The sequence below is a fragment of the Rana temporaria genome, chromosome 6 (genome assembly GCF_905171775.1).
Source record: "Rana temporaria chromosome 6, aRanTem1.1, whole genome shotgun sequence".
Classification (NCBI taxonomy): Eukaryota; Metazoa; Chordata; class Amphibia; order Anura; family Ranidae; genus Rana; species Rana temporaria.
Window position 1 is genome coordinate 25101016 of NC_053494.1, and position 23942 is coordinate 25124957.

The window sequence follows — 23942 nt, forward strand, 5'->3', positions numbered from 1 at the left end:
CAATGGTCCCAAAAATGTGTCAAAATTGTGCGAAGTGTCCGCTATAATGTTGCAGTCACGAAAAAAATCGCTGATCGCCGTCATTAGTAGTAAACAAAATAAATATATAAAAATGCAATAAAACTATCCCCTATTTTGTAAACGTTATACATTTTGCGCAAACCAACCGATAAACGCTTATTGCGATTTTTTTTTACCAAAAATAGATAGAAGAATACGTATCGGCCTAAACTGAGGAAAAAAAAAATGTTTTTATATATTTTTGGGGGATATTTATTATAGCAAAAAGTAAAAAATATTGAATTTTTTTCAAAATTGTCACTCTATTTTTGTTTTTTATAGCGCAAAAAATAAAAACTGCAGAGGTGATTAAATACCACCAAAAGAAAGCTCTATTTCTGGGGAAAAAAGGACGCCAATTTTGTTTGGGAGCCACGTCGCACGACCGCGCAATTGTCAGTTAGTGACGCAGTGCTATATCGCAAAAAGGGGCAAGGTCCTTTAGCTGCATTTTGGTCCGGGTCTTAAGTGGTTAAGAGTATCTAGTGACTTTGAGATTGGATATGGTGCTTCTTGAGTTTTATAATGGTCTAACCCTTGGAATGATGAATTATAACATTATAAAGTGCCAAATTAGAATAGATCCTTTTAATATGGTTCTGTGCACACACAATACTTGAACTTGATGAAGACCCTACAAAAAACATTCCTGGAATCCTGTCTTAATGACAGGCGTTTTATAGTAAGGAAATGACTACATGCAGATAGGAGATCATTGTACCTTTCTCAGCCATTTTGTGCCTCAATGATGTTGAATCTAAGTGAATTGATTGGCTCCACAGTGCTTCAGCTAACCTAACAGCTTTACCCACTGAATATTGGAAAGGTACAGTAAAGTGTCAGTGGTGCCACTAACAATAGAGCAATAAAATATTTTTTTCTGTAATAATAAAGTACAATTGCTCCAGTGCCAGCCCAAGACATTGTGCTGCCTGGGACCAAGAATGAAATGCTGCCCCCCCCCCAAAAAAAATCACGCCCACCAAAAGGCCCCCACATTCATTATTTTATATCATGATAACTAAAAGGGACCCGTCATGGCTCTATACATGTATAAAGGAGTATAAAGAGGACCTGTCATGGCTCTATACATGTGTATAAGAGTGTAAAAGGACGTGTCATGGCTCTATACATGTATATATAAATGTTCTGCCCACCCGCTCCTGTCACCACTAACAGCAGCGGCGCCGGGCTCCTCACAGGCAGTGGCGCCTGCCCGCTCACTTGCTGACTGCTCCCCCCACCCCTCTGCGAGTGTCCTCACAGGCAGCCCGGCGCCGTGCTCCTCACATACAGCGAAACGGAACGGGCTGGCTGGCGGGCGTCAGTATGCTGCCCCCCTAAAAGTGCCGCCTGGTACCCATGGTACCACCCGGTCCCATTGTAGGGCCGGCCCTGAATTGCTCTTACTTCTGGTTAGAGCAGGAAGAGATGGACCTATATCAGGCTGTTATTTCCCCACTGGGAAGATTTCAACTAATTTACTTTTAAAACAGAAAGAGAAGAGGAAATCTCCCTACTGGGGACATAGGGATAAAGAACTAACAGAGTTTATAACTCCAACCTACCCTATCTACCTATGAATTGGTGCTTACTCTGGCCAACATTGGATCATATGACGGTCCATTGTCTATGGGTGTGACAGAGAATCCCAGCTGTCTGATTTTGGGGGTTGGAGGAAATGGGGGCCAGCCATGTTGGATATTTCATTGTTGGTTCCAAGCCTGCCCTGAAGGTCACTGGCTACCCGTTCCTTTCCTGCATGCATCTACCCAACAACTGATGATTAATCTGGCCAAAATTGGATCATAGGAAGGATCAATTCCCATGGGTACCACAGACAATATCAGCTGTCTGATTTTGGGGGGGCGGGGTTGAAATAGTGGTCAGCCATGTTGGATATTTTTGTCCAATCACTGTTGGTTCCATGCCTACCCTGAAGGTCACTGCCTACCATTTCCCTTCACGCATGCATTTACTAAATATGCATGCTCAGATACCCTCATGTTTATGTCAGTGCAGGTGGGTTCTGGTTACCTCCTGCACTGGGTAATCTAGGGGGGATATGAAAATTAATGTACACGGACATTTGTGCTTTCCTTCGAAATTTTTAAAGCTTTTTTGAAGACTGATCATTTCATTTTTTTGGTTCACTGCCAGCAAGTTGTTTCCTACAACACTCCAGAACACTGGCGATGAGATCGCTGCCCTGGCCACCTGCTTCACCCACATGCCAGGACAACTGCGTTAGGCCCCTTTCAGACGGACGGATAGAATGGTGCTTTTAGCTGCGGATTTTCTATTTTTCTACCGCAGCTAAAAGCACACAATGTTTTCCTATGGCCCCATTCACACACAGCGTTTGCGTGCGATTACGTTACATGCGGTTTGGTGCGAATAGAAATAATAGAATTGAATGCGTCCAGGTGCGATGTAGCGCAGCAATATGCACATAACCGCAGGTAATCGCAGTCTTTTTTGTCAACTGCGGATAGCAGCGTTTTAGAATTCAAGGGACCCAAACAAAAACAAAGAAAATAAAAAGGGTTGCTATGGAAATGAATACCGCAGCTAAACGCGGCCGCAATTAAACGCACGTAATCGCAATGTGCAAATGCAGCTAATCGCAGTGCCTGGCGCCTTGAATTTCACAAAACTTTTGTAGTGCTTTTAACTGCGGCAAAACAGCCGTCCGTCTGAAAGGGGCCTAAGAGTCTCATTTTCTCTGTTGGATTTTTCATTCTCTTCTTATGATGAAGATACATCAAGCAGGGAGAGGCACCGAGGCTAAAGAGCAAAGGTGGGGTATATTTTGCAGATTTCACTGCAGGAATTCCCAAGAAATTAAATCATTTATGTGACTCAACCTGCCAATCTTTACTGAAACTGAAATGCGATTTTTTTGAGTGGACCGATCCTTAAAAAAAGCTATAAGTAGTCCTGCTTTCTATTGCTAGGCAGCTTTATAGATAAATGTAGCAAACCTGTTTAGATAGCAATATGTGATTGTGCTTCTTAGAGGGAACACTGAATGTTTTCACAGTGCAGGAATTCTTCATTCAAATCAGCCTGTATATTATAAAGTTCTGTTCACATTGAGTTTATGTACCTGTCAGTTCATGTGTGTTTGGTGCAGAGTACCTCTTTTTCTAGATACATGTTTTACTGTAAATCAACAGAACAGTTGAGCTGCTTCGCCCCTTGCTAAAGTAGCATAAGAACCAGGGGCGGACTGACCATTGTGGCACTCGGGCACTGCCCGAGGGCCCCATGCCACTAGGGGGCCCCATCAGGGTTGCAAGGCTGTAAAAATCTGTGTTTTTTTTTACATCTGTCCCTGATATGTCTGAAAACGACATGCTTGTGAAATTCCTCAGATTTTAGCTGCCCCACCTCTGCATTGCCTCCTGGCGTGGTGGCCATCTGTAAGCCCGGGGGCCCCATAATCTTCTATTGCCCGGGGGCCCCATGAGTTGTCAGTCCGCCCCTGATAAGAACCAAAGCACAAAGGGGTCACCTTGTACAATAACAGTTAGCAGGTGATATTGATCAAATATGAAAAAAGTGTGATCAAAATAAATTGATATCTCTATCTTTTAGCTACAAAGTAGATGTTAGATTACCATTTATATATTGTTTTGATATATCTCGCTATTAAAGGGATTTACCACTTTTAATGGAGACCACTGCTTTAAACTTCTCCAACCATAAAACTCCCTCAACAAGTGAAATGCTGAAGACCAATACAATTGTACTGACCTTCCTGCCTATGTTACATTGCATTACCACGCACTGTACCGCTCCCTACCTACTTTAATAACTGCCCATAAATGACCACTGTTACTGGAGGCCTGTGGTCAACCTAATGAATATAATTATATCCCCTGACGTTCCCAGAGGGCTGCACACAATATTTAAAATATGTAGTTCTACAGAAGTTTGCCAGAGACTGGGGACATACTAGTGAAATGGATGGGACTGATATCAGGCCTCGTACACACGGACGGACTGTCCGATGAAAACGGTCCGCCGGACCGTTTTCATCGGACATGTCCGCTGCCGGATTTTGGTCTGATGGTTGTACACACCATCAAACCAAAATCCCTGCGGACAGGATACGCGGTGAAGTGGCCGCGCCGTCACCGCGCCGATGACGCGGCGACGTGCGCGACCCTGGAAGGTCAATTCTTCCACGCATGCGTCGAATCACTTGCGAGGGCTTTTGGCCGAGCGGACATGTCCGGTGAGTCTGTACAGACGACCAAACATGTCCGACGGACAGGCTTCCAGCGGACATGTTTCTTAGCATGCTAAGAAACATTTGTCCGCTGGAAACCTGTCCGATCCGCCGGACAATTGTCCGGTCGGACGTACAGACGACCGAACATGTCCGCTGAAACTGGTCTGCGGACCAGTTTCAGCAGACATGTTCGGTCGTGTGTACGGGGCCTAACACAGGAGACTTGGCAGGGCCCTGCCAACCTCTACCACACAGCCTGGCCTTTGACACGGGTCCTGGATTGGTGTTGCCATTGCCCACTTAAACAATGGGTACAAGTGGAGCAGATTCTAGCGGGGATCAGTGGGAGGAATTATGCCCAATCATTGGTGTCAGTGGGAGGAATAGTGCTCCACAGTTAGTGTCAGTTGCAGGAATTAGCCTCAGGCTGGGTTCACACCTATGCAAATTGGAAGCAGGTTTCTCCACATTCAATTCGCATAGCAGGAGAATGTGACTGGCTCTCTAAGGAGCTGGTTCAAATATCTCCGAGGCGGCTGTGGAGTTTACTGCACAGAAACGCTGTGTCTTTGGCTCAGTTTCAGGGCCGAATTCAGGCAAAGATTCGTCCCTGAACCAGAGAACAGCGTTCCTGTGCGATCTTCAGCCAGTTCCAGTGTAAACTGAGGCTCATAGTTGGGAGTCAGTGGATGGAAAGGCAAGAAAATGGCCCTGGGATGCAGTGCAGTTTGGAGACCACAGATCTACTGGGCTTAGGGTTGCCTTTAAAACCGAACACATATGAATTACACAGGTTCTGAGGCTAATTTAATGCAGGTAAGGCACCAAATGAGTCTAATTACCACCTTAATTAGCCACAGAACCTGTGTAATTAATATGTGTTCGGTTTTAAAGGGATGAGGTGGCAACCCTAACTGGGCTTCACTTACAAAGATGGGGATATCACATTTCGTGAGGGAAGTATAAGGAGAGAACCACTGGAGCAGGCATTAACTTTCAAAATAAAATGGAAAACCACTTTAAATATTCTGTGAGGGTTCACATACACAGAACTATTACGAAGGCCAGTCAGACTATTTTTAGACATAATTGCCATAAAATCACCCCACAGTCGATTTTGGGTAGCTTGGAAGGCCAGTATTGTAAGATAATGACTATGTAGCATTCCATAGAAATGTTTGGTTGCTGATTGACTTGTTGGGTCTACTAAGGCGAAGTCCGTTTAGGACACAGCAGGTCACTCTTAAGATCTCAGCAAATACTCAGTAAAATATGCAACATATTTTTTACACCACTGTTTCTATAGTGATGTCGGAATAATGGTTATGAAATTCAAGGCAGCACACCCATCTTGGGGAAATGATTATGCATAAATGATCCCTAGTCTCTTCTTTATCTGCAGCTACACAAATAGGAGGGGGGAAAAAAGACATGCAGTTCTATGCAATGTGGAATAGTGCACCGAAAGCCCTATGTGCCCATAGGAGGAGCAATGACTGCCAGGAATATTGTTATTGAAATGTCTACATAGAAAAGGTTTTACATTTTTTTCTATTTTGGCCTTTGGATAAACTATACACAGAGTGGTGTGATAAGGAAGGGATCAAAGGTATGAAAAAGACAGATATGCTTAGATTGCAGCCTCTGATTGTATATTTGATCATTGTTTCATGTATTCTTCCCAAGGACTTGTTTGAGGAGTGTGCAGGACAATGTATCAGGTCTTCACTACAAAAAAATAAATAAATACACTTTCTCTCCTGTCTTTCTAAGGCCGCGTACACACGATCAGTCCATCCGAAGGACCGTTGTCAACGGTTAACCGATGAAGCTGACTGATGGTCTGATGTGCCTACACACCATAGGTTAAATAACTGATCGTGTCAGAACGCGGTGACGTAAAACACGAAAAAAACGAAGTTCAATGCTTCCAAGCATGCGTCGACTTGATTCTGAGCATGCGCGGGTTTTTAACCGATGCTTTTGCATACGAACGATCGGTTTTGACCTATCGGTTAGGCGTCCATCGGTTCAATTTTAAAGCAAGTTCCTATTTTTTTGACCGAAGGATAACTAACCGATGGGGCCCACACACGGTCGGTTTGGACCGATGAAAACGGTCCATCAGACCATTCTCATCGGATGGACCGATCGTGTGTACGCGGGCTAAGGAGGATTCAGCTCTGCCGCGCCTTGTGATTTCGCTGTTATCTGTAATACTTTTAGATGGATGAAAATATCCAACCTGGCCAAGCTAATTTACTATAGATCAGCCGTTTTTAACCAAGGATCCATAGAACCCTAAGGTTCCTCCAGAGTAGGGTGACCATTTTTTTCCCCGGATTGCATGGGACAGTCCCGCATTTTGCAGGTCTGTCCCGGGCACATTCATTCCAGGACAATACAGAATGAAACTGACACAGCCACCCCCCGGGGCCAATCTAATGCCCCCCAAAAAAGACCACCACTTTACTCACTGACTGTACTTGTCCTGGCCGTGAATGCCTGGAGGAGCACAATCCCGCCCCCTGCTTGTGATTGGAAAAATCATAAATCCCGCCTCTTGTGTCCAATCACTGTGCTGTGATTCGTTACAGCACAAGCTGATTTTTGGGAAGGGAGGGTGTCCCTGAATGGTAGTTTGGAAATGTGGTCACCCTACTTACCGAGGTGTCCAGGGATTCCTTGAGCTGTGGCTGATTTGCGTTCCATATGATGGTGAATCCATAAGCTCCAGGACCAGGAGGACCAATGCCACCTGGCAAAGCCAGCAGCATGACAGCAATTATGTCGGCTTTTCATAAAAGTGTCATTCTGACCACTGCTGTAGGGTTGCGTTCTTTCCACTGAACATCAATAGAAGGAACATCTATTTCAATTGACCCCCCAATGAATTGGTTTTAGCAAGGGTTTCCCAAGCTCTGAAAATTGTTTTAAGGCCCCATACACGCCATTAGATTTTCTGCAGATTTTTGTCTTCAGATTTACCAAAAAACATATAATATGAGGTCAAACCTTAAGGCCCCGTACACACGGTCGGTTTGGTCCGATTAGAATGAACCGAAGTTCATTTTCATCGGACCAAACTGACCGTGTGTATAGGCTATCGGTCTGGTTTCCTTCGGCCCAAAATTTCTAAACATGCTTCAAAACCGAACCGATGGACCGCTGCCCCATCGGACCAAACCGATGGTTAGTACAGAAAAGCATCTGTTCAAAACCCGCGCATGCTCAGAATCAAGCTGTTTGATCCTGTCTTCTCTGATCCTCCCCTTTTTCCACAGTCCCCAATCCATCTGCTGATAGTACAGAGCCTTGAAATCACTCGGCATATGCTCAATTTGGTGTGTATTGCTAGAGAGTTTTTTTTTCTTGGGAGGGTGCATGGGATCAGCACAGGGCCAATCAGCACTGTCTAGACAGAGGGGTCCTGCAGCCTCATAGGACAGTGACATTAACATTGCATTTCTGAAATAAATCAACAGGTACTTTATGTACCGTATTTATCTGCGTATACCGTGCGCCGGCGTATAACGCGCACCCCAAACATAGAAGGGAAGTTTAAGGAAAAAAAAAAACTTACATTTTTCGGTGTCCGTCTGCTGTCTTGCCTGGCGTCCATCGGCAGCCTTGTCCGGTGTCCGTCTGCGGCCCATCCAGCCTTGTGGGTGTCCATCTGTGGCTTTGGAGGTGTCCATCTGCTGTCTTGCCGGATTTCCTGTGTCCTGTGGGCGGAGCCGAGCGTGGCCGAGCCTAGCCGAGTGTGCAGTACACTCGGCTCGGTCTATGTCGGCTTCTCTCGCGGTCCTGCAGGCGGAGCCGAGCCTAGCCGAGTGCGCAGTACACTCGACTCAGCTCGGTCTATGTCGGCTTCTCTCGCGGTCCTGCGGGCGGAGCCGAGCGTGGCCTAGCCGAGTGCGCAGTACACTCGACTCAGCTCGGTCTATGTCGGCTTCTCTCGCGGTCCTGCGGGCGGAGCCGAGCCTAGCCGAGTGCGCAGTACACTCGGCTCGGTCTATGTCGGCTTCTCTCGCGGTCCTGCGGGTGGAGCCGAGCGTGGCCTAGCCAAGTGCGCAGTACACTCGACTCAGCTCGGTCTATGTCGGCTTCTCTCGCGGTCCTGCGGGCGGAGCCGAGCGTGGCCTAGCCGAGTGCGCAGTACACTCGACTCAGCTCGGTCTATGTCGGCTTCTCTTGCGGTCCTGCGGGCGGAGCCGAGCGTGGCCGAGCCTAGCCGAGTGCGCATTGTCGGTCATTGTCGGCGGCGCTCAGAGACATCAGGGATCGGCGTATAACGCGCACCCACGATTTCCCCCTGATTTTAAGGGGAAAAAAGTGCGCGTTATACACCGATAAATACGGTACTTACTGAAAATGTTCTTATCCTAAAAAATAAACTAGTACAACTATAACATGTAGGGACCAGTAAGCCACAATATATTCGACTATTAGGTTTGTATATACACGTTAAATCCCTGCAGAACAAGGGACAACCATTGTGCTAACACTCAACTGCAACCAGTGACAATACTGCTGTACACTGTTATGTTCCCATAATGAAATGATAGCATAGGAATTGTTCCTGTTTGTCTGCTCTTACCACCTGCAGCTCATAGTACAGAGACCATGAACAATATATATTGAAGAAAATCTCCTACCATACATGAGGATTTTCTGAAGAGCTCCAATGTCTTAGTGAATCCTTTTTTATGTACATTCTCAGCAAATCACTGGCTCGTAAACTGTCTCCCCGGGACTTCTTGCCAAACTGTAACCCTACTGTCCTCGGGCCTCTGCCCCGTGCGGATGAGGCGGTTTGCAATCTTGTTGATTATACAGTGTGATCTGTGTGTGTGTGTGCCTGCGTGTCTGGACAAAAGTGACATGTTTACAATTTATCTGTATATATTGTATCTCCTGAAAGAACAATCTGTGATTGTGCGTTTTCAGTAGTGTTGTGTCGAAGATGTAATTTGTTTTCTGTACATTACGGATTAAAAAAATAAAAATAAATGGAAAGAAACTATTTCTATATATCTCATCTTTTCCTTTTTTTTTTATATAGAAATGCTTTTATTGCTTTTTTTTTACAAAATTCTTTTATTAATTTTTTTCCAAGACAATACAATAAATATAACATAAAAGCAACATACAGACTGACAACATATATGGTCTCAATAAATACCCCTTATACTAGGAAGGAAAAAAAATAAAAAAAATAAAAGGAGAGAAAAAATAAAAAGAAAGAGAAGAGGAGACATCTTCTACCACTACTACTCCTGGAGTTTCTCCCTTCCATTATACCCCCAGGTCTAATTTTCCCTTTATATTTTCTATGGGGGGCATCTGGGGACAGGGCCATAATACCCATGGTGGAGAGGAGAAAAAAGGCGAGGCGAGGGGGGGGGGGGGGGTGGGAAATGGGTAGAGATAAGAAACAGACAAAAAAAAAAAAATATTCTAGGGGGAGCGAATTTCTCTTGTTGTGTATCTAATTAAGTGTGAAGAGAAAGAGAGAAAAAAGAGAAAAAGAGAGAAAAAAAAAAAAAAATGTTTTCTTTTTTTTTTTTAAGAAGGGGAGTAAAAAGGTAAAACAGTTCCCCTATATTGTGAGAAATAGCCAAAACAAAAACAAACAAACCATAAAAAAAGAAAAAAAGAAAAAAAAGAGATCGTGAGAAGTGAGGGAACAAAAAAAATTATTCAGGGGGGGGGTTAATTCCCCTGCTTTTATTGCTTTTTAATATCTATATATTTATCTTTATAAATGATATAGGGTAAAGCTCCAAAGGGATGAAGCTAAGGGGAAGATAATACTGGGAGTATGCTATAGACCCCCTAACCTGAGGGAGGAGGGGGAGACGGACCTCCTATCACAATTTGGATTAGCAGCAAGAATGGGAAGTGTTATCATAATGGGGGATTTTAATTATCCTGATATATAACCATGCATTCGTCTTAAGCCTCGTACACACGGTCGGACATCCGACAAACTTTCCCTTGGATTTTTGTCCGAAGTGATTTGTCCGGTCACACCCATAGCATACACACGCTCGGACTTTTCTGAAAACTTTTCTAAAACTTTCCCAACATCACATGGTTTTCCTGCTCTTTATCGCCACCCTTTGGTTAACTTCTGCTATTGTTGGTTGATTTTAACATTGGTTCTGGGCATGCGTGTTTGTACTTCGGACAAAAGTCCGATGGCTTGCTGTACACACGGTCGGACTAGGCACCATCGGACTTTTGTTGTCGTAAAGTTTGTCCGTTTGCAGACCAAACTTTTTGCCCGATGAAACACGAAAAAGTTGGTCCGATGGAGCGTATACACGATCGGACAAATGTGAAAACTTGTTGATTTTGAAGTTTGTTGGCCGAAAGTCCGACCGTGTGTACGGGCCTTAAAGCGGTGGTTCACCCTAAAAAACAAGTTTCTACCATGCCATGCAGCATACTAGCGCGAGCTACAGTATGCCTTTATTTTATTTTTTTGCGCCGTACTCACAGTTTAATCCCGTAGTTAAGTTTCAGACTCCCCGCGGGGAATGGGCGTTTCTATGCAGAGGGAACTTGATTGACGGCCGGCTATGGCGCGTCACGCTTCCCGAAAATAGCCAGAGTAGGTCTTGGCTCTTCACGGCGCTATACGGCGCCTGCGCACAGACTAGGAGCTGACTGTGCAGGCGCCGTGAAGAGCCAAGTCCTATTTCGGCTATTTCCGGGAAGCGTGACGCGCCAAAGCTGGCCGTCAATCATGTTCCCCTCTTGATAGGAACGTCTATTCCCCGAGGGAGTCTGAAACGGATTAAACTGTGAGTACGGCGCAAAAAATAAAAATAAAGGCATACTGTAGCTCACGCTACAGTGAACCCCCGCTTTAAGGCTCGCTAGTTCCTAAATGTCTTGCAGGACAATTTCATGGATCAGATGGTAGAAGCACCAACTAGAAATAAAGTGTTACTAGATCTACTGGTTACCAACAATACAGACCTGATCACGGATGTGGAAATACAGGGCAATTTAGGAAACATCGATCACAGAGGATTAACTCCTTAGGTTCCACAGTGAGTATAACGAGCTTGCTTTACTGCATATACAGACCGATTTTACTGTTGTTGGTTTAGTAACACTTTAAACCACAATGAGGCGTAGGCTGCAATACTCATGTCAATTTTGGAGTCACCCCCTGCAGTACCTCTATTGTGCCACAAGATGTTGTCTTTCTTTCCAGTAGAATGACGCCTAGCAGAAGACTAAGAACATGCTTTATATCAGGGGTCTTCAAACTACGGACCTCCAGTTGTTCAGGAACTACAATTCCCATCATGCCTAGTCATGCCTAATTTTCTTTTATTAAAGGGCTCAGAGGTCCCCAGGGCCCCATGTGGCAAACCCCCTTTTTTTATTTTTTTATAAATGTTTATTTAATTTTTTTTGTTTATATTTATTTATATATATATATATATATATATATATATATATATATATATATATATATATATATATTTTTTTTTTAAAGGGCCCAGGGCCATTTTTTTTATAAATGTTTATTTTATTTTTTCTTATATTTGTTTTTATTTATTTTTTATTAAAGGGCCCAGAGGTCCCGGATGGCAACCCCCCTTTTTTTGTAATTTCTTTTTATAAAAAATAATAATAATTTGTATATATATATATATATATATAGGGCCCAGAGGTCCCCAAGGCCCCGGATGGCTACCCCCCTTTTTTAATATATATTTTTCTTTATTTCTTCTTTTTTCTGTAAAGGGCACCCCCCCACTCCTCAATTCGCGGCAGCCCCCCCCCCGCTTCTCAATTTCAGGCGCAGCACCGCCCCCCCCCCCCCCGGTTCTCTGATCCAGGGGGCCAATGCCTGAAGCTGTGTAAGGGGCCCCATAATTCCTGATGGTGGCCCTGTTCGCGGGCAGCCACCGTTTGACTGGGCGAGCCATGATGACGTCACTCCCGTGCTCTCTCAATGGAGGGCAGGCTGTCCATTAAGTGCGCAGTGTGATATCACTGGCGCTGCTAAAGTAAATATCTCCTAAACGATGCACGTTTTGGAGATATTCACTGTACCTAGAGGTAAGTCTTATTATTATGTTTATCTGTAGGTATATATTTATAAAAAGCCTTTACTACCACTTTAAGTGCTTTCATGCAAACTGATGCTGATACTCAACTGCAAGTAGTAATAGAGTCCTGCTAGGCCCGACTGAGCAATCAGCAGCTCCACCTTGTGACCAGTTATGATTACTGCATACAAAACCAATTTCAGTTTCTAGGACTTGACATTATTTTAATAGTGCAAAAGCCTTGCAAATCCTGAAATGCTGTATGAATACAGCTTGCACCATTTAGAAAACCCCCTAATGGCAAACACTGGTGAATATTCAAATTTACCCCCTTGTATATAAAATGTCTGAAAATTAAGGTTTTTGGTTTACCTGTAAAAACCTTTTCTTGAAGTACGTCACAGGCAGGGCTTTTTTTTCAGGGGGAACTTGGGGGAACTGAGTTCCACCACCTCTGGCTCAGACCCTTTGTTGCCTGCTCATGTCACAGCTCTGCACTCTGTGTGTAACCCCCTGCCATGTAATGCAGTCCTGGTATTTAATGCCCCTTTAAGACCCTTCTACTGTTTTTGAAATCTGAACGGGGTCGTGGTTGAGTTCCTGCACCTATTTTCTGAGAAAAAAAGCTCTGGTCACAGGTAGGGTTGCCACACCATCCCTTTAATCCAGGACACATAATAATTACACAGGTTCTGAGGCTGATTTAATTCAGATAAGGCTCCAAGTGAGTTTAATTACCACCTTAATCAGTTCCAGAACTTGAGTAATTAATGTGCGCCCTGGATTAAAGGGATGATGTGACAACCCTAATCAATGGACATATAGGACTTCATATTCATGAGCATATGGTTTATGCTGCCGCTTTCAAATGTAAGGACACTGGCCAAAAATAGGCAGGAATCCCCTCCCAGGCATAATCCTTCCAAGCTCAGCTAAGCCTCAGTTTTGTAGGAACAGACAAGATGGAAGGCATCTCTGAGTCCTGGGATGTACTCCAAGAGAAGGAACCTTGCAAAGACCCTCACAGAACAAAAAGGAACTCAGACTGTCAAAAAAAAAGATATAAACTTCAGATAAATGTAGCTCCCTGCTCCTGTTGAGTAGGCGCTATTTTGTAAATTTAGTTATCTGAGCTGTAGTTTAGCTCAGAATTTTATGCCAAATTATGGGTCTCTGTTCCAGCTCGGCTGCGTTGGGCATCTTCCAACTGACTGTGGGTGTCGCTGTCACCAGGGGTCAAGGTTGGAACTGCAATAGCCTGGGTGTATTGGGTGCTTCTTGCCCAGAGGCAGCTCAGTGGCATGGTCCCCACTGCTGTGCATTCTGGGCAGGGGTACTTAACCACTTCAATACCGGGCTTTTATACCCACCTCAATACCGGGCCTATTCTGGCACTTCGCTCCTACATGTACAAATCATCATTCTTTTGCTAGAAAATTACGCAGAACCCCCAAATATTATATGTTTTTTTTAGCAGACACCCTAGGGAATAAAACTACGGTCAGTGCAATGTTTTATCTTGCTTGGTATTTGTGCAATCATTTTTCAAACGCCTTTTTTTTTTGGGGAAAAAATAGTTTCATGAAATAAAAAAATAACAAAACAGTAAAGTTAGCCCAATGTCCTGGTTCAAGTGAAATGAAGAAACCACCTTAGGTAAGAAAGAGGACTGAGGCCTCAAAGGCACCTTATCCTGGTGGGAATCTATCAGAGAGTTTTAAAAAGAGAAGTCCCACAGAATCTATGTAACACTGCAGAAAGGCTTTTGCCAAGAAAATGAGATGTGATGGTTCTCTGAAATAGAATGGCCAAGGTCGAAATCTGTTCCTTGATGGTACCACACCAGGTGAAAAAGGCTCTTCACAAATGGTGGTAAACCTTCCTGAAGGTTGGCTTCCTTGCTTTAAAGCTTGTTTGGCTGTACTTCTCCTGTGGATCACAGGAGTCCAGTTCATTTTGCACTCCTGTGACCCGTTTTCAGCAGAGAGCGGGCTGAAGTCCGCTCTCTGCTGACGGCACAGAGTCGGTCCAGGCTCGGACATCATCACAACCATAGTCGGGATTCACCCAGATCCCTGAACCGGCAGCTACCTCCACAGTCCAGTGCTCCAGTGAACCTGGGGGAGATACACCCCTGTATCTCAAAACTTTGGCTTTAATAGCCATGCAGCCATGATACAGCAGGATAAACAAACACCCCTGCATGAGCCTGACAATTTTCCACTCCAGGAGTGTTAACAGTAGAGAGAATCGGAATGTGAAGTTCTCCCCAAGACAAGATCAGTTCTGCTTGGTCTTTAGGTCTTCCCAGAAGCACAACATCTTGTCCCTCCTCGCTGGTTGATGTATGCGACGAACATGGCATTGTCTGACTGCACCCCAACAGGGAGACCTAAAAAGGCAGACAGGCCACTGTAGGAGAGCCAGCTGAATCACCCGAAGTTCCAGGTTGTTGATCAGCAACTTTGACTCCTCTGATGATCATCTCCATGAAACTGGAGGCTCTCCAGAACACCTGAATCCTCTCATGATCCACTGCTGTCCCCGGGTGCTGCAGCGCCACTGCTCCCTCTTCCTGATCTCACAGCAGACTCTGAGAGCAGCAGGAGCCATAGGTTCCTGCTGCTGTCAGACAAATCCTTTGAGGAGGGAGTAGGGGGTGTATTCAAGCTTTGTTGTGTGTGTCAATGGATGCACACAGCAAGGCTGGGGAAAGTGCTTGCACGGGTGCTCTCATAGCACATGGCTTGCTATAGGGACACCTGCAAGAAGAAAGAGCACGGGACTTTAGAAGAGGAGGTAAGGGACCACTCTGTGCAACATCGTAAGTACAGTGGCAAGCAAAGGTTTGTGAACCCCTTGGTATTAACTGGTTTTCTGCTGTAATTTGCCATAAAATGTGATCTGATCCTTATCTAAGTCAATAGACAAACACAATGCCAACCTATGTGCTACAAAACTTATACTCAAAGTACCATATATATACTTCATATACTGTATGTATATATCAATGTATTATATATATGTGCAATACTAACTTAACAATTTTTTTTTTTTTTAATACAAGTGAAAATTAATAAAACTATATTGTGAAAACTTCAACACAGTCTTTTTTGTGTTTCTTCTCGACTCATGCCGAGATCATCTCAAGTTATAAAAGGCCTTCCCCTTAAAAAGCGGGGTCACTTTAAGTGCAGGATCTCTCATGCTTTCACTTTCCTCCTTCCTCTCCTGGTGATGTCTTTCTCCCCTCCTCCCTCCTCTAGTGTTAGTTCTCAGATACAGTATTTTTTTTTAAGATGGATTAGATACACTCCAGTTCACAAAACATGCAGTCCAATGCAGGTTTTTTTCTGCATCAGAAACGCATGGATAGTAGGTTATATGGTTACAAAATAGCATAGTTCACATCAGCGAGGTCAGTCTCACTGCGTTCCAGCACCAGGGAAAAAAAGTAGAACATGCTGCATTTTCTTTCTACAATGCTGTAAAAAACACACCGGAACGCATCAAAAACGCACCGGAACACACACGTCCCCATTTAAGGTGAAGAAACAAAGAGGGGGAAAAATGCACTAGAAAGCATCAAAAACACACCGGAAATGCAGGCAAAAACGTGTAGGAAAATTTTGCACTTACATGAAATTGTGCACTACAGGTAAAAATTGCATACAAATACATTTGGATATACGGGTCCCTTTTCTTTCCCTAAATAGCTTCCTTTACCCTTTTACCTGCAGTCCTCCTTCACTTACCTCATCCTTCCATTTTGCTTTTAAATGTCCTTATTTCTTCTGAGAAATCCTCACTTCCCGTTCTTCTGTCTGTAACTCCACACAGTAATGCAAGGCTTTCTCCCTGGTGTGGAGTGTCGTGCTCGCCCCCTTCCTTGGACTAAAGGAGAGTCAGGACGCTCTCTACGTTGCAGATAGAATAGGGAGCTGTGTGTTAGTGGGCATCCTGACTCTCCTGTAGTCCAAGGGAGGGGGCGAGCACGACACTCCATACCAGGGAGAAAGCCTCACATTACTGTGTGGAGTTACAGACAGAAGAACAGGAAGTGAGGATTTCTCAGAAGAAATAAGGAAATTTAAAAGAAAAATGGAAGGATGAGGTAAGTGAAGGTGGACTGCACTAAGGTAAAGGAAGATATTTAGGGAAAAAATAGGATTTTTGTACTCACCGTAAAATCCATTTCTCCGAGTTCATAGACGGACACAGCATCCTTTGACAGTAGGGTTATATCCGCTTCCCTTTAGGAGATCCAGGAAGGAAGAAGCATAACCCTAATGTCAAAGAAGGCTGTGTCCGTCTATGAACGAAAGAGAAAATAGAATTTTTGTACTCACCGTAAAATCCATTTCTCCGAGTTCATAGATGGACACAGCCTTCTTGGACATTAGGGTTATGCTTCTTCCTACCAGGATTTCCTAAAGGGAAGCGGATATAACCCTACTGTCAAAGGATGCTGTGTCCGTCTATGAACGGAAGAGAAAAAAACCATAGTACCTTTACAACCCCTTTAAGGTATCTGCTCAGGCAAAACCCAACCTCACTTCTTGCTTGAACCCTCTGCCCCTATTCAGCTTAGACATCTTTGTGAACAGTGTGACCAGCTCTCTTGAGGTCATTCCACAGAATCTCTATGGGGTTAAAGTCTGGGCTCTGACTGGGCCACTCTAAAAAGGCACATTTTCTTTTTCTGACGCCAGTCTTTGGTGGATTTACTTTGATGCTTAGGGTCATTGTCCTGCTGCATCGCACAACTTCTACTATACTTCAGACAGCCCACCTGACATTATCCTGTAGTATATCTTGCTAAACTTTGGAATAAATTTTTCCCTCGATGATGGCAAATGGTCCAGGCTCCGAGTCAGCAAAGCAAGCCCAAATCACGATGTCCCCCCCCCCCCCTCCATAAATCACTGTCGGGATGATATTTTGATGTTGGTAAGCTGCGTCCTATTTGAACTATACATAGTGCTGAATTTTCTTCCCAAACAATTCAACATTTGTTTTATCAGTTTGCTCTTTGCTCCACAAATTCTGTGGACAGTCTGACTTATAAGCAATCAGTCCTGGATTACCAGCAGCTATGAAGCCCCTGATGCAGATGTCACGTATTAAGTGTTTTTGGGATGTGGATTCTGCAGGATTGCCTAGAGTTGTGGGTGTTGATTTCATCTGGAAGAATGTTTTTGGTGTAGGTTTCATGGGCATTTTTCCACACCTGTATGACAGGTGCATACGATTGCAATTTTTGACAGCAAGGCCAATTCTTGCTTTCATCAAGAAGGCGCCACACCCTAATTAGTTACAATCACAAAAACACATAAAAGGGGTAACTCCACTTTAGTGGGAAAAAAATTAGCAAATGAAAATTAAAAAAAATACGCTATATATAATTGTGACAATTCATATTGTAATTCAATTTTCTTTTAAATAACTTTTCCCTTTTCAATCTACAGCTCTGTAATTCGCTGTAAAATGCAATATGGCTACCTGGAGGTGTTATGTACACAGATGTGTACAGAACGCCTCTCCCAGGAATGTAATTTCCTGCTTGTGTGATTGGCTCACCAATTTTTCCAGAAGTCTGCACAAAGATGCAAGTAAGATTTTGTGCATTATCTGCGACAAAAATTGCATTTTTGGTGAGATATTTCGCAAGGAAACCATGTCTAAAAGGAGATGCAGATCCTACAATTTTCCCAATTAGAGCCCTGCAGGTGCAGCAGCTGACTGATCATTACAAAACCTCTCCCATACAGACACAGAAGTTTGTTACAATCCTTGCAATGTACATAGATCACCCAGAGAGGGGATGTCTTTTCTTCCTCAACAAAAGTGGAGTTACACTTTAAGCATTTGGGCTTTTAAGGCACCAGATATCAAACAAATGACAACCACATATCAACATACATATTTTTATTTTTACATGATAGAAAAAAAAAAAAAAAGAAAAGAAAAAAAAAAGAAAACACTTAAAAAAAGAGGAGGGGGAGGGGGGAAGGATTCTGAGTCATTATTATAAGTGAACCCTAAACAAACATCCAGCTCTCTACACGCTTATTGCAGATAAGTCAAGATAATCAACTGCCCAGTCCCAAAATGGACCATGTATAATGCTATAAAACAAATACATTTTTCAGCCTAGGTTCACACTGCTGCGAATTCAAAATCACGGTAAAATGCGCGATTTTACCGCGATTTCGGCCGCAATTTAATGTGAATCACGGCCCGAAATCGCAAAAAGTAGTACAGGAACTACTTTTTGAAATCGCAGATGCGGCGTCGCACTGATTAGGACAGTGCCATTGCCGACAATTGCCGCCGATTTGAAATGCGATTTGACATGTCAAATCGCATCTCAAATCGTTCCAAATCGTACCCAGTGTGAACCAGGGCTCACACAGAGGAAAGAAGAGATGGTCACCAATGAGATGTATGTGTTTCGCAGCCAAGGCTGCTTCATCGGGGGGCAATACATATCAGAATCTATAGTTCAATCTATAAAACAAAAACATTTATACAATAACAAAGTATAACAATGTAAATACACATTACCACATAATTTTTTCTTACCAAAGATGTACTTGGTTATCCTTATGTAACCATCAGCCAAAGACCCCCCCAGAGGGGGTGAAGTGGCTTTGGCTGTAAAATGCGTAGAGCTTATCATCAGCAACCCTCTTCTCCTTCCGGTTTGATAAAATTAGTTTATAGCCGGGTCTCCCAAACTTTCTAAACAAAGGGCCAGTTTACTGTCCTTAAGACTTTGAAGGCACTGTGGTCAGTGAGAGTAGAAAATATCCTGGCATCAATGGGGATAAACAATGGTATCAGGGGAAGGAATAATGCCCCATCATTGGTGTCGTGGGAAGAATAGTGTCCTGCCGTCGGTGTCAGTGGGAGGAATAGTGCCCTATTGTTGGTATTAGTGGCAGGAATTATGCCTCATTGTTGTGGTCAGTGGGAGGAATAGTTCCCCCAAGGCCAGATAATGGCAAGCAAAAAGCCACAGTTTGGAGACCACTGGTTTATAGAATTATACACAATACATTTTTAAACTGGGTGGTTGGATATCTTGACTTAACAACTGCAATAAGCGTGTAGAGGGCTATATATTTTTTGAGTACACCTATCAATGACTCAATCTTCTTTTCCCCTCTTTTGAATATGTTTAAAAAAATTCATATTGTGTAAAAATAAAAATATGCATGTTGATATGTGGTTGTCATTTGTTTGATACCATGTGTCTTAAAGCCAGCAATGCTTAACTACTTAACCCCCGGACCATATTGCTGCCCAAAGACCAGAGGACTTTTTGCGATTCGGGACTGCGCCGCTTTAACTGACAATTGCGCGGTCGTGCGACGTGGCTCCCAAACAAAATTGGCGTCCTTTTTTTCCCACAAATAGAGCTTTCTTTTGGTGGTATTTGATCACCTCTGCGGTTTTTATTTTTTGCGCTATAAACAAAAATAGAGCGACAATTTAAAAAAAAAAAATATTTTTTACTTTTTGCTGTAATAAATATCCCCCAAAAATATATAAAAAAACATTTTTTTTCCTCAGTTTAGGCCGATACGTATTCGTCTACATATTTTTCGTAAAAAAAAAATCGCAATAAGCGTTTATTGATTGGTTTGCGCAAAAGTTATAGCGTTTACAAAATAGGGGGTATTTTTATGATATTTTAATTAATATATTTTTTTACTAGTAATGGCGGCGATCAGCGATTTTTTTTCGGTACTGTGACATTATAGCGGACACTTTTGACACATTTTTGGGACCATTGGCATTTTTATAGCGATCAGTGCTATAAAAATGCATTGGATTACTATAAAAATGCCACTGGCAGTGAAGGGGTTAACACTAGGGGGCGGGGAAGGGGTTAAGTATGCCTGGGTGTGTTCTTACTGTGGGGGGGGGGTGGCCTCACTAGGGGAAACACTGATCCTCTGTTCATACATTGTATGAACAGAAAATCAGCATTTCCCCCGCTGACAGGAACGAGAGCTGTGTGTTTACACACACAGCTCCCGTTCCCCGCTCTGTAACGAGCGATCGCGTGTGCCCGGCGGCGATCGCGCCCGCCGGGCACACGCACGGGAGTCGGGGGCGAGCGGGGGCACGCACGCGCCCCCTAGTGGCGGCTCAAAGAGAGGACATATAGCTACGGGCTCTCGCCCAGGAGAGCCGACCTGCCGCCGTATAATGACGGTGCGCGGTCGGCTAGTGGTTAAAGTGATACTAAACACACCACTGTTTAATCTACATTATCCATTCTCTTTGTGTATGGTATGATATGGCACCGTAATCATTTTTTTTAAAATTAAAAACACCCTTTTCCTAATCAATATACCACTGTCACATGACCCAGATCTTTCCCAGCCTGACTGCAGGGGAACATAAGCAGGAGCAGCTTCAAGCCCTCTGGTCACATGTTAAAAAAAAAAAAAAAAAAACTGCCTTAGGAATACAGAGTAACAATAATTAACATCAATAAATATTTGAAAATACCATATACATTTTAAATCAAACCTTTATTGTTTTTTGGCAATAACATGGTGTGGGCATATTTCTGTCAATCACAGGCTGTCACACCCCTCCAGCCAGGAGGAGGGAAAGCCTCCATTAATCTACCTGTAATATCTTGCCCCCATTTTGTTTAGCTGGTTTGTGGGCATGAGGGAAGGAGTGGGTTGTCATTTACCACCATGTATACACCCACATGGGCTGCTCAGATGCGATAGGGAGGAAATGCTCAGCATAGAAACGCACTGAAAACTGAGCATGTGCCGAGTTGCCACCACAGCTGAAAAATCCCTAGCTGAATTGGGGACATTAACACAAGGGGGAGATAGAAAACAGCAGGATCAACCAGAATACAGAAACTAAATCTCATAGTGACCGAGTATGAACAACATGTAATACAGCATTTATGGATTACGTTTATTTATGATGTGGGTTTAGTGACACAGAGGGGGTTATTAACAAAAGGCAAGTCCACTTTGCACTATAAGTGCACTTGGAAGTGCAGTCACTGTAAATCTGAGGGGTAGATCTGAAATGATGGGAGAAGCTCTGCTGATTTTATTATCCAATCATGTGCAAGCTAAAATCCTGTTTATTTTTTTTTCTTGCAGGTCCCCCTCGGATCTACAGTGACTGCTCTTCCAAGTGCACTTTCAGTACAATTTCAAGTGCACTTTGCACTTGTAGTGCAAAGTGGATTTGCCTTTAGTAAATAACCCCTGAGTGTTTTTGTAATTGAACCCGTGTCAGGCTTGTTGCCACAGCAAGTCTCCATTGGTAGTGTGTGTGATAGGGTGACAACACAGAAAACGCAACTGGAAGAGACTGTTGTCAGGGCTGTCTTAATGAGAGGGCACACCTGGGCACTGCCCAGGGGCCACAGCTGCATGGGGGGGGCCCCTGCATTTTCCCCAAAGCAACTGATCCTTGAGCCCATGCTGCCCCATGATGGCAATGAGAGTGATAGATAAACAGGGGAGGCAGTCTGCCTCCTACCTACTTGATGTCTGTTTACCTTCACTGTCATCATTGTAGGGGGCCCCAGAGCATTACTTTGCCCAGGGGCCCATGATTCTATTAAGACGGCCCTGACTGTTGTCACCCTGTTTTTCTTGCCTTTTACCCCATTGGAGAAATGTCCTATTCTGTTCTGAGATAGCTAGTAATAATGCCAACCGATACATTTTTTCACTGAATTTCTGGCAGGATCAACAGAATACTTTTAACTGTATATTTTTCAGACCAAACAGGGGCATATAGGAAAAAGTAATTGTTTGGGTTTGCACACACTAAAAAAATAAAAATAATTATGCCATTACCATATCTGAAATCTGCAAAGCTTTGTGAGGAATCAGCAGAAAAGGCGGCTCATGATATTTGCAACAAAAATTCATTTGGCTTTTTGTTTTTAATTGCACAAAATAATTTATGGTCATACATATTACAGCAATACTTGTGCGGTCTCCACAGAATTTTTGGGAGAGAGATAACACAGCAAGAGAAAATGGCGCACTATTGGGACCCACATGGCCCCTGAGGATGCCCCGGAGGGTCCTGGGACATGAGAAGCAGCACCACTCCAGCCTCTTCTTCTGATCTCTGTTCCTTCCTCAGAAACCTTTTCATTGGCCATTCAGAGCATTGTAATTAACTTCATGGTAACCAGGCAGCTAATCGCAGCCTTCACATGCTCGTTCTCTTTACTATGTCTGGCATTGTTGTTGCATTTTATTCTCTTTTTCCTTTTAAGTGCAAATGCCAATATTGGGGGAACAACCTGCCATGCTTAACTGATGATCCTGCTAATGGCTTGGAGTGATGGGAAGTCTTTATCCTCTAGGTGCAATGTTTTGTGATGGGCAACGTCCCGGGGGGCCAGCACTTGTCTGCAGGAGGGGCACACAGAATAGTCCAGGTCAGGCACCCTGGAGTCTGTTGACCAGGCGGACTTCTTGTTCTTCTTTATCTTGTTGGAAGTTTGCTTTTCTTGCACTCGGAGCTCTTGGTGAGCGGTGAGCAGTTCCTGCTGCTTGGCGTTATCAGGAAGCAGCACCAGCAGCTCATTAAAGATTAAACTGAAGTTGTCACCAAGAAGTTTCCTGCAGTTTTTATAATATTCAGAGGCTGAAATCAACCCCTAGAAAAACAAGAATCAGAATCGTCAGATACTTTACTTTTTTACAATGTTGCTTTAAAAAAAAAAAAAAAAAAAAAAATACTTTTATTGCTGTCACAAGGAATGTAAACATCCTTGTGACAGCAATAGGCATGTGACAGGTACTCTTTATGGAGAGATCTGGGTTAAAAACACGATTCGTGTTTAATGCTTTACATTTTTTTTTTTTTTAAATGGAGCCACGGACATCCGTGTAAACTGGAAGTGAAGTCATGCCATCGCTTTCTGGGTTACTATAGCAGAGACCCGATGACAGCTGATCCCGGCTTTGTTCGGCCAGCCGGCAAACAGGTGGCGGGGAGTCTCCTCCTGCTACTTGTAATAGCAATCAAGGGACTAGTTAGCCGCTGTGACTGCTATTCCAAAAAAAGAAAGCCAGAAGAAAGGCTGTAAATAATGGGATCGGGATAAGGTCTGCAGCTAAAGCAGTGGTTGTCAACCTGGGGTCGGGACCCCTTGGGGGTCAAATGATGATTTGCCAGGGGTCACTGAATCCTGAGCTGTTCCTGAAATCTGCACAGCTCTCCCAACCTTTTTGCGGCTGCCCATTCAGTTCACGGCATGGCTGGGTGGCAGAGACTAGAGGTCAGCTGACTGGTCAGAAATGTAAAGTGGGAGGGGCTGGAGGAGACCCTATCTCCTGATTTCGGCATAGGTGTCACTGCTGCGAGACACCACAAAGTCGGAGACACAATGAAACCAGAGACACAGTGAGTAACACTACCTGTGATTAGAGTTGCCATTAAAAGTCCCCACTACAGTTCTCAGACCAGCAGATGACCTCGATCAAGAGCATCTAAGTTGGCTGATCAGAACTCCCCCAAGCATTGCCACTGATCCCAACTCC

At 43.8% G+C, this 23942-nt stretch overlaps 1 protein-coding gene across 2 annotated transcripts in view; it reads right to left on the minus strand.

The window, feature by feature from the left end:
* Positions 1-22290: 22290 nt before the first annotated feature.
* ZNF598 (zinc finger protein 598, E3 ubiquitin ligase) overlaps positions 22291-23942 on the minus strand; it is a 29818-nt gene continuing 28166 nt past the window's right edge. For both annotated transcript variants that reach the window (XM_040356478.1, XM_040356477.1), the window contains one exon: positions 22291-23056. In XM_040356478.1, the coding sequence (XP_040212412.1) occupies positions 22706-23056 (351 nt within the window). In that variant the 3' untranslated portion in view covers positions 22291-22705. The remainder of the gene's footprint in view (positions 23057-23942) is intronic.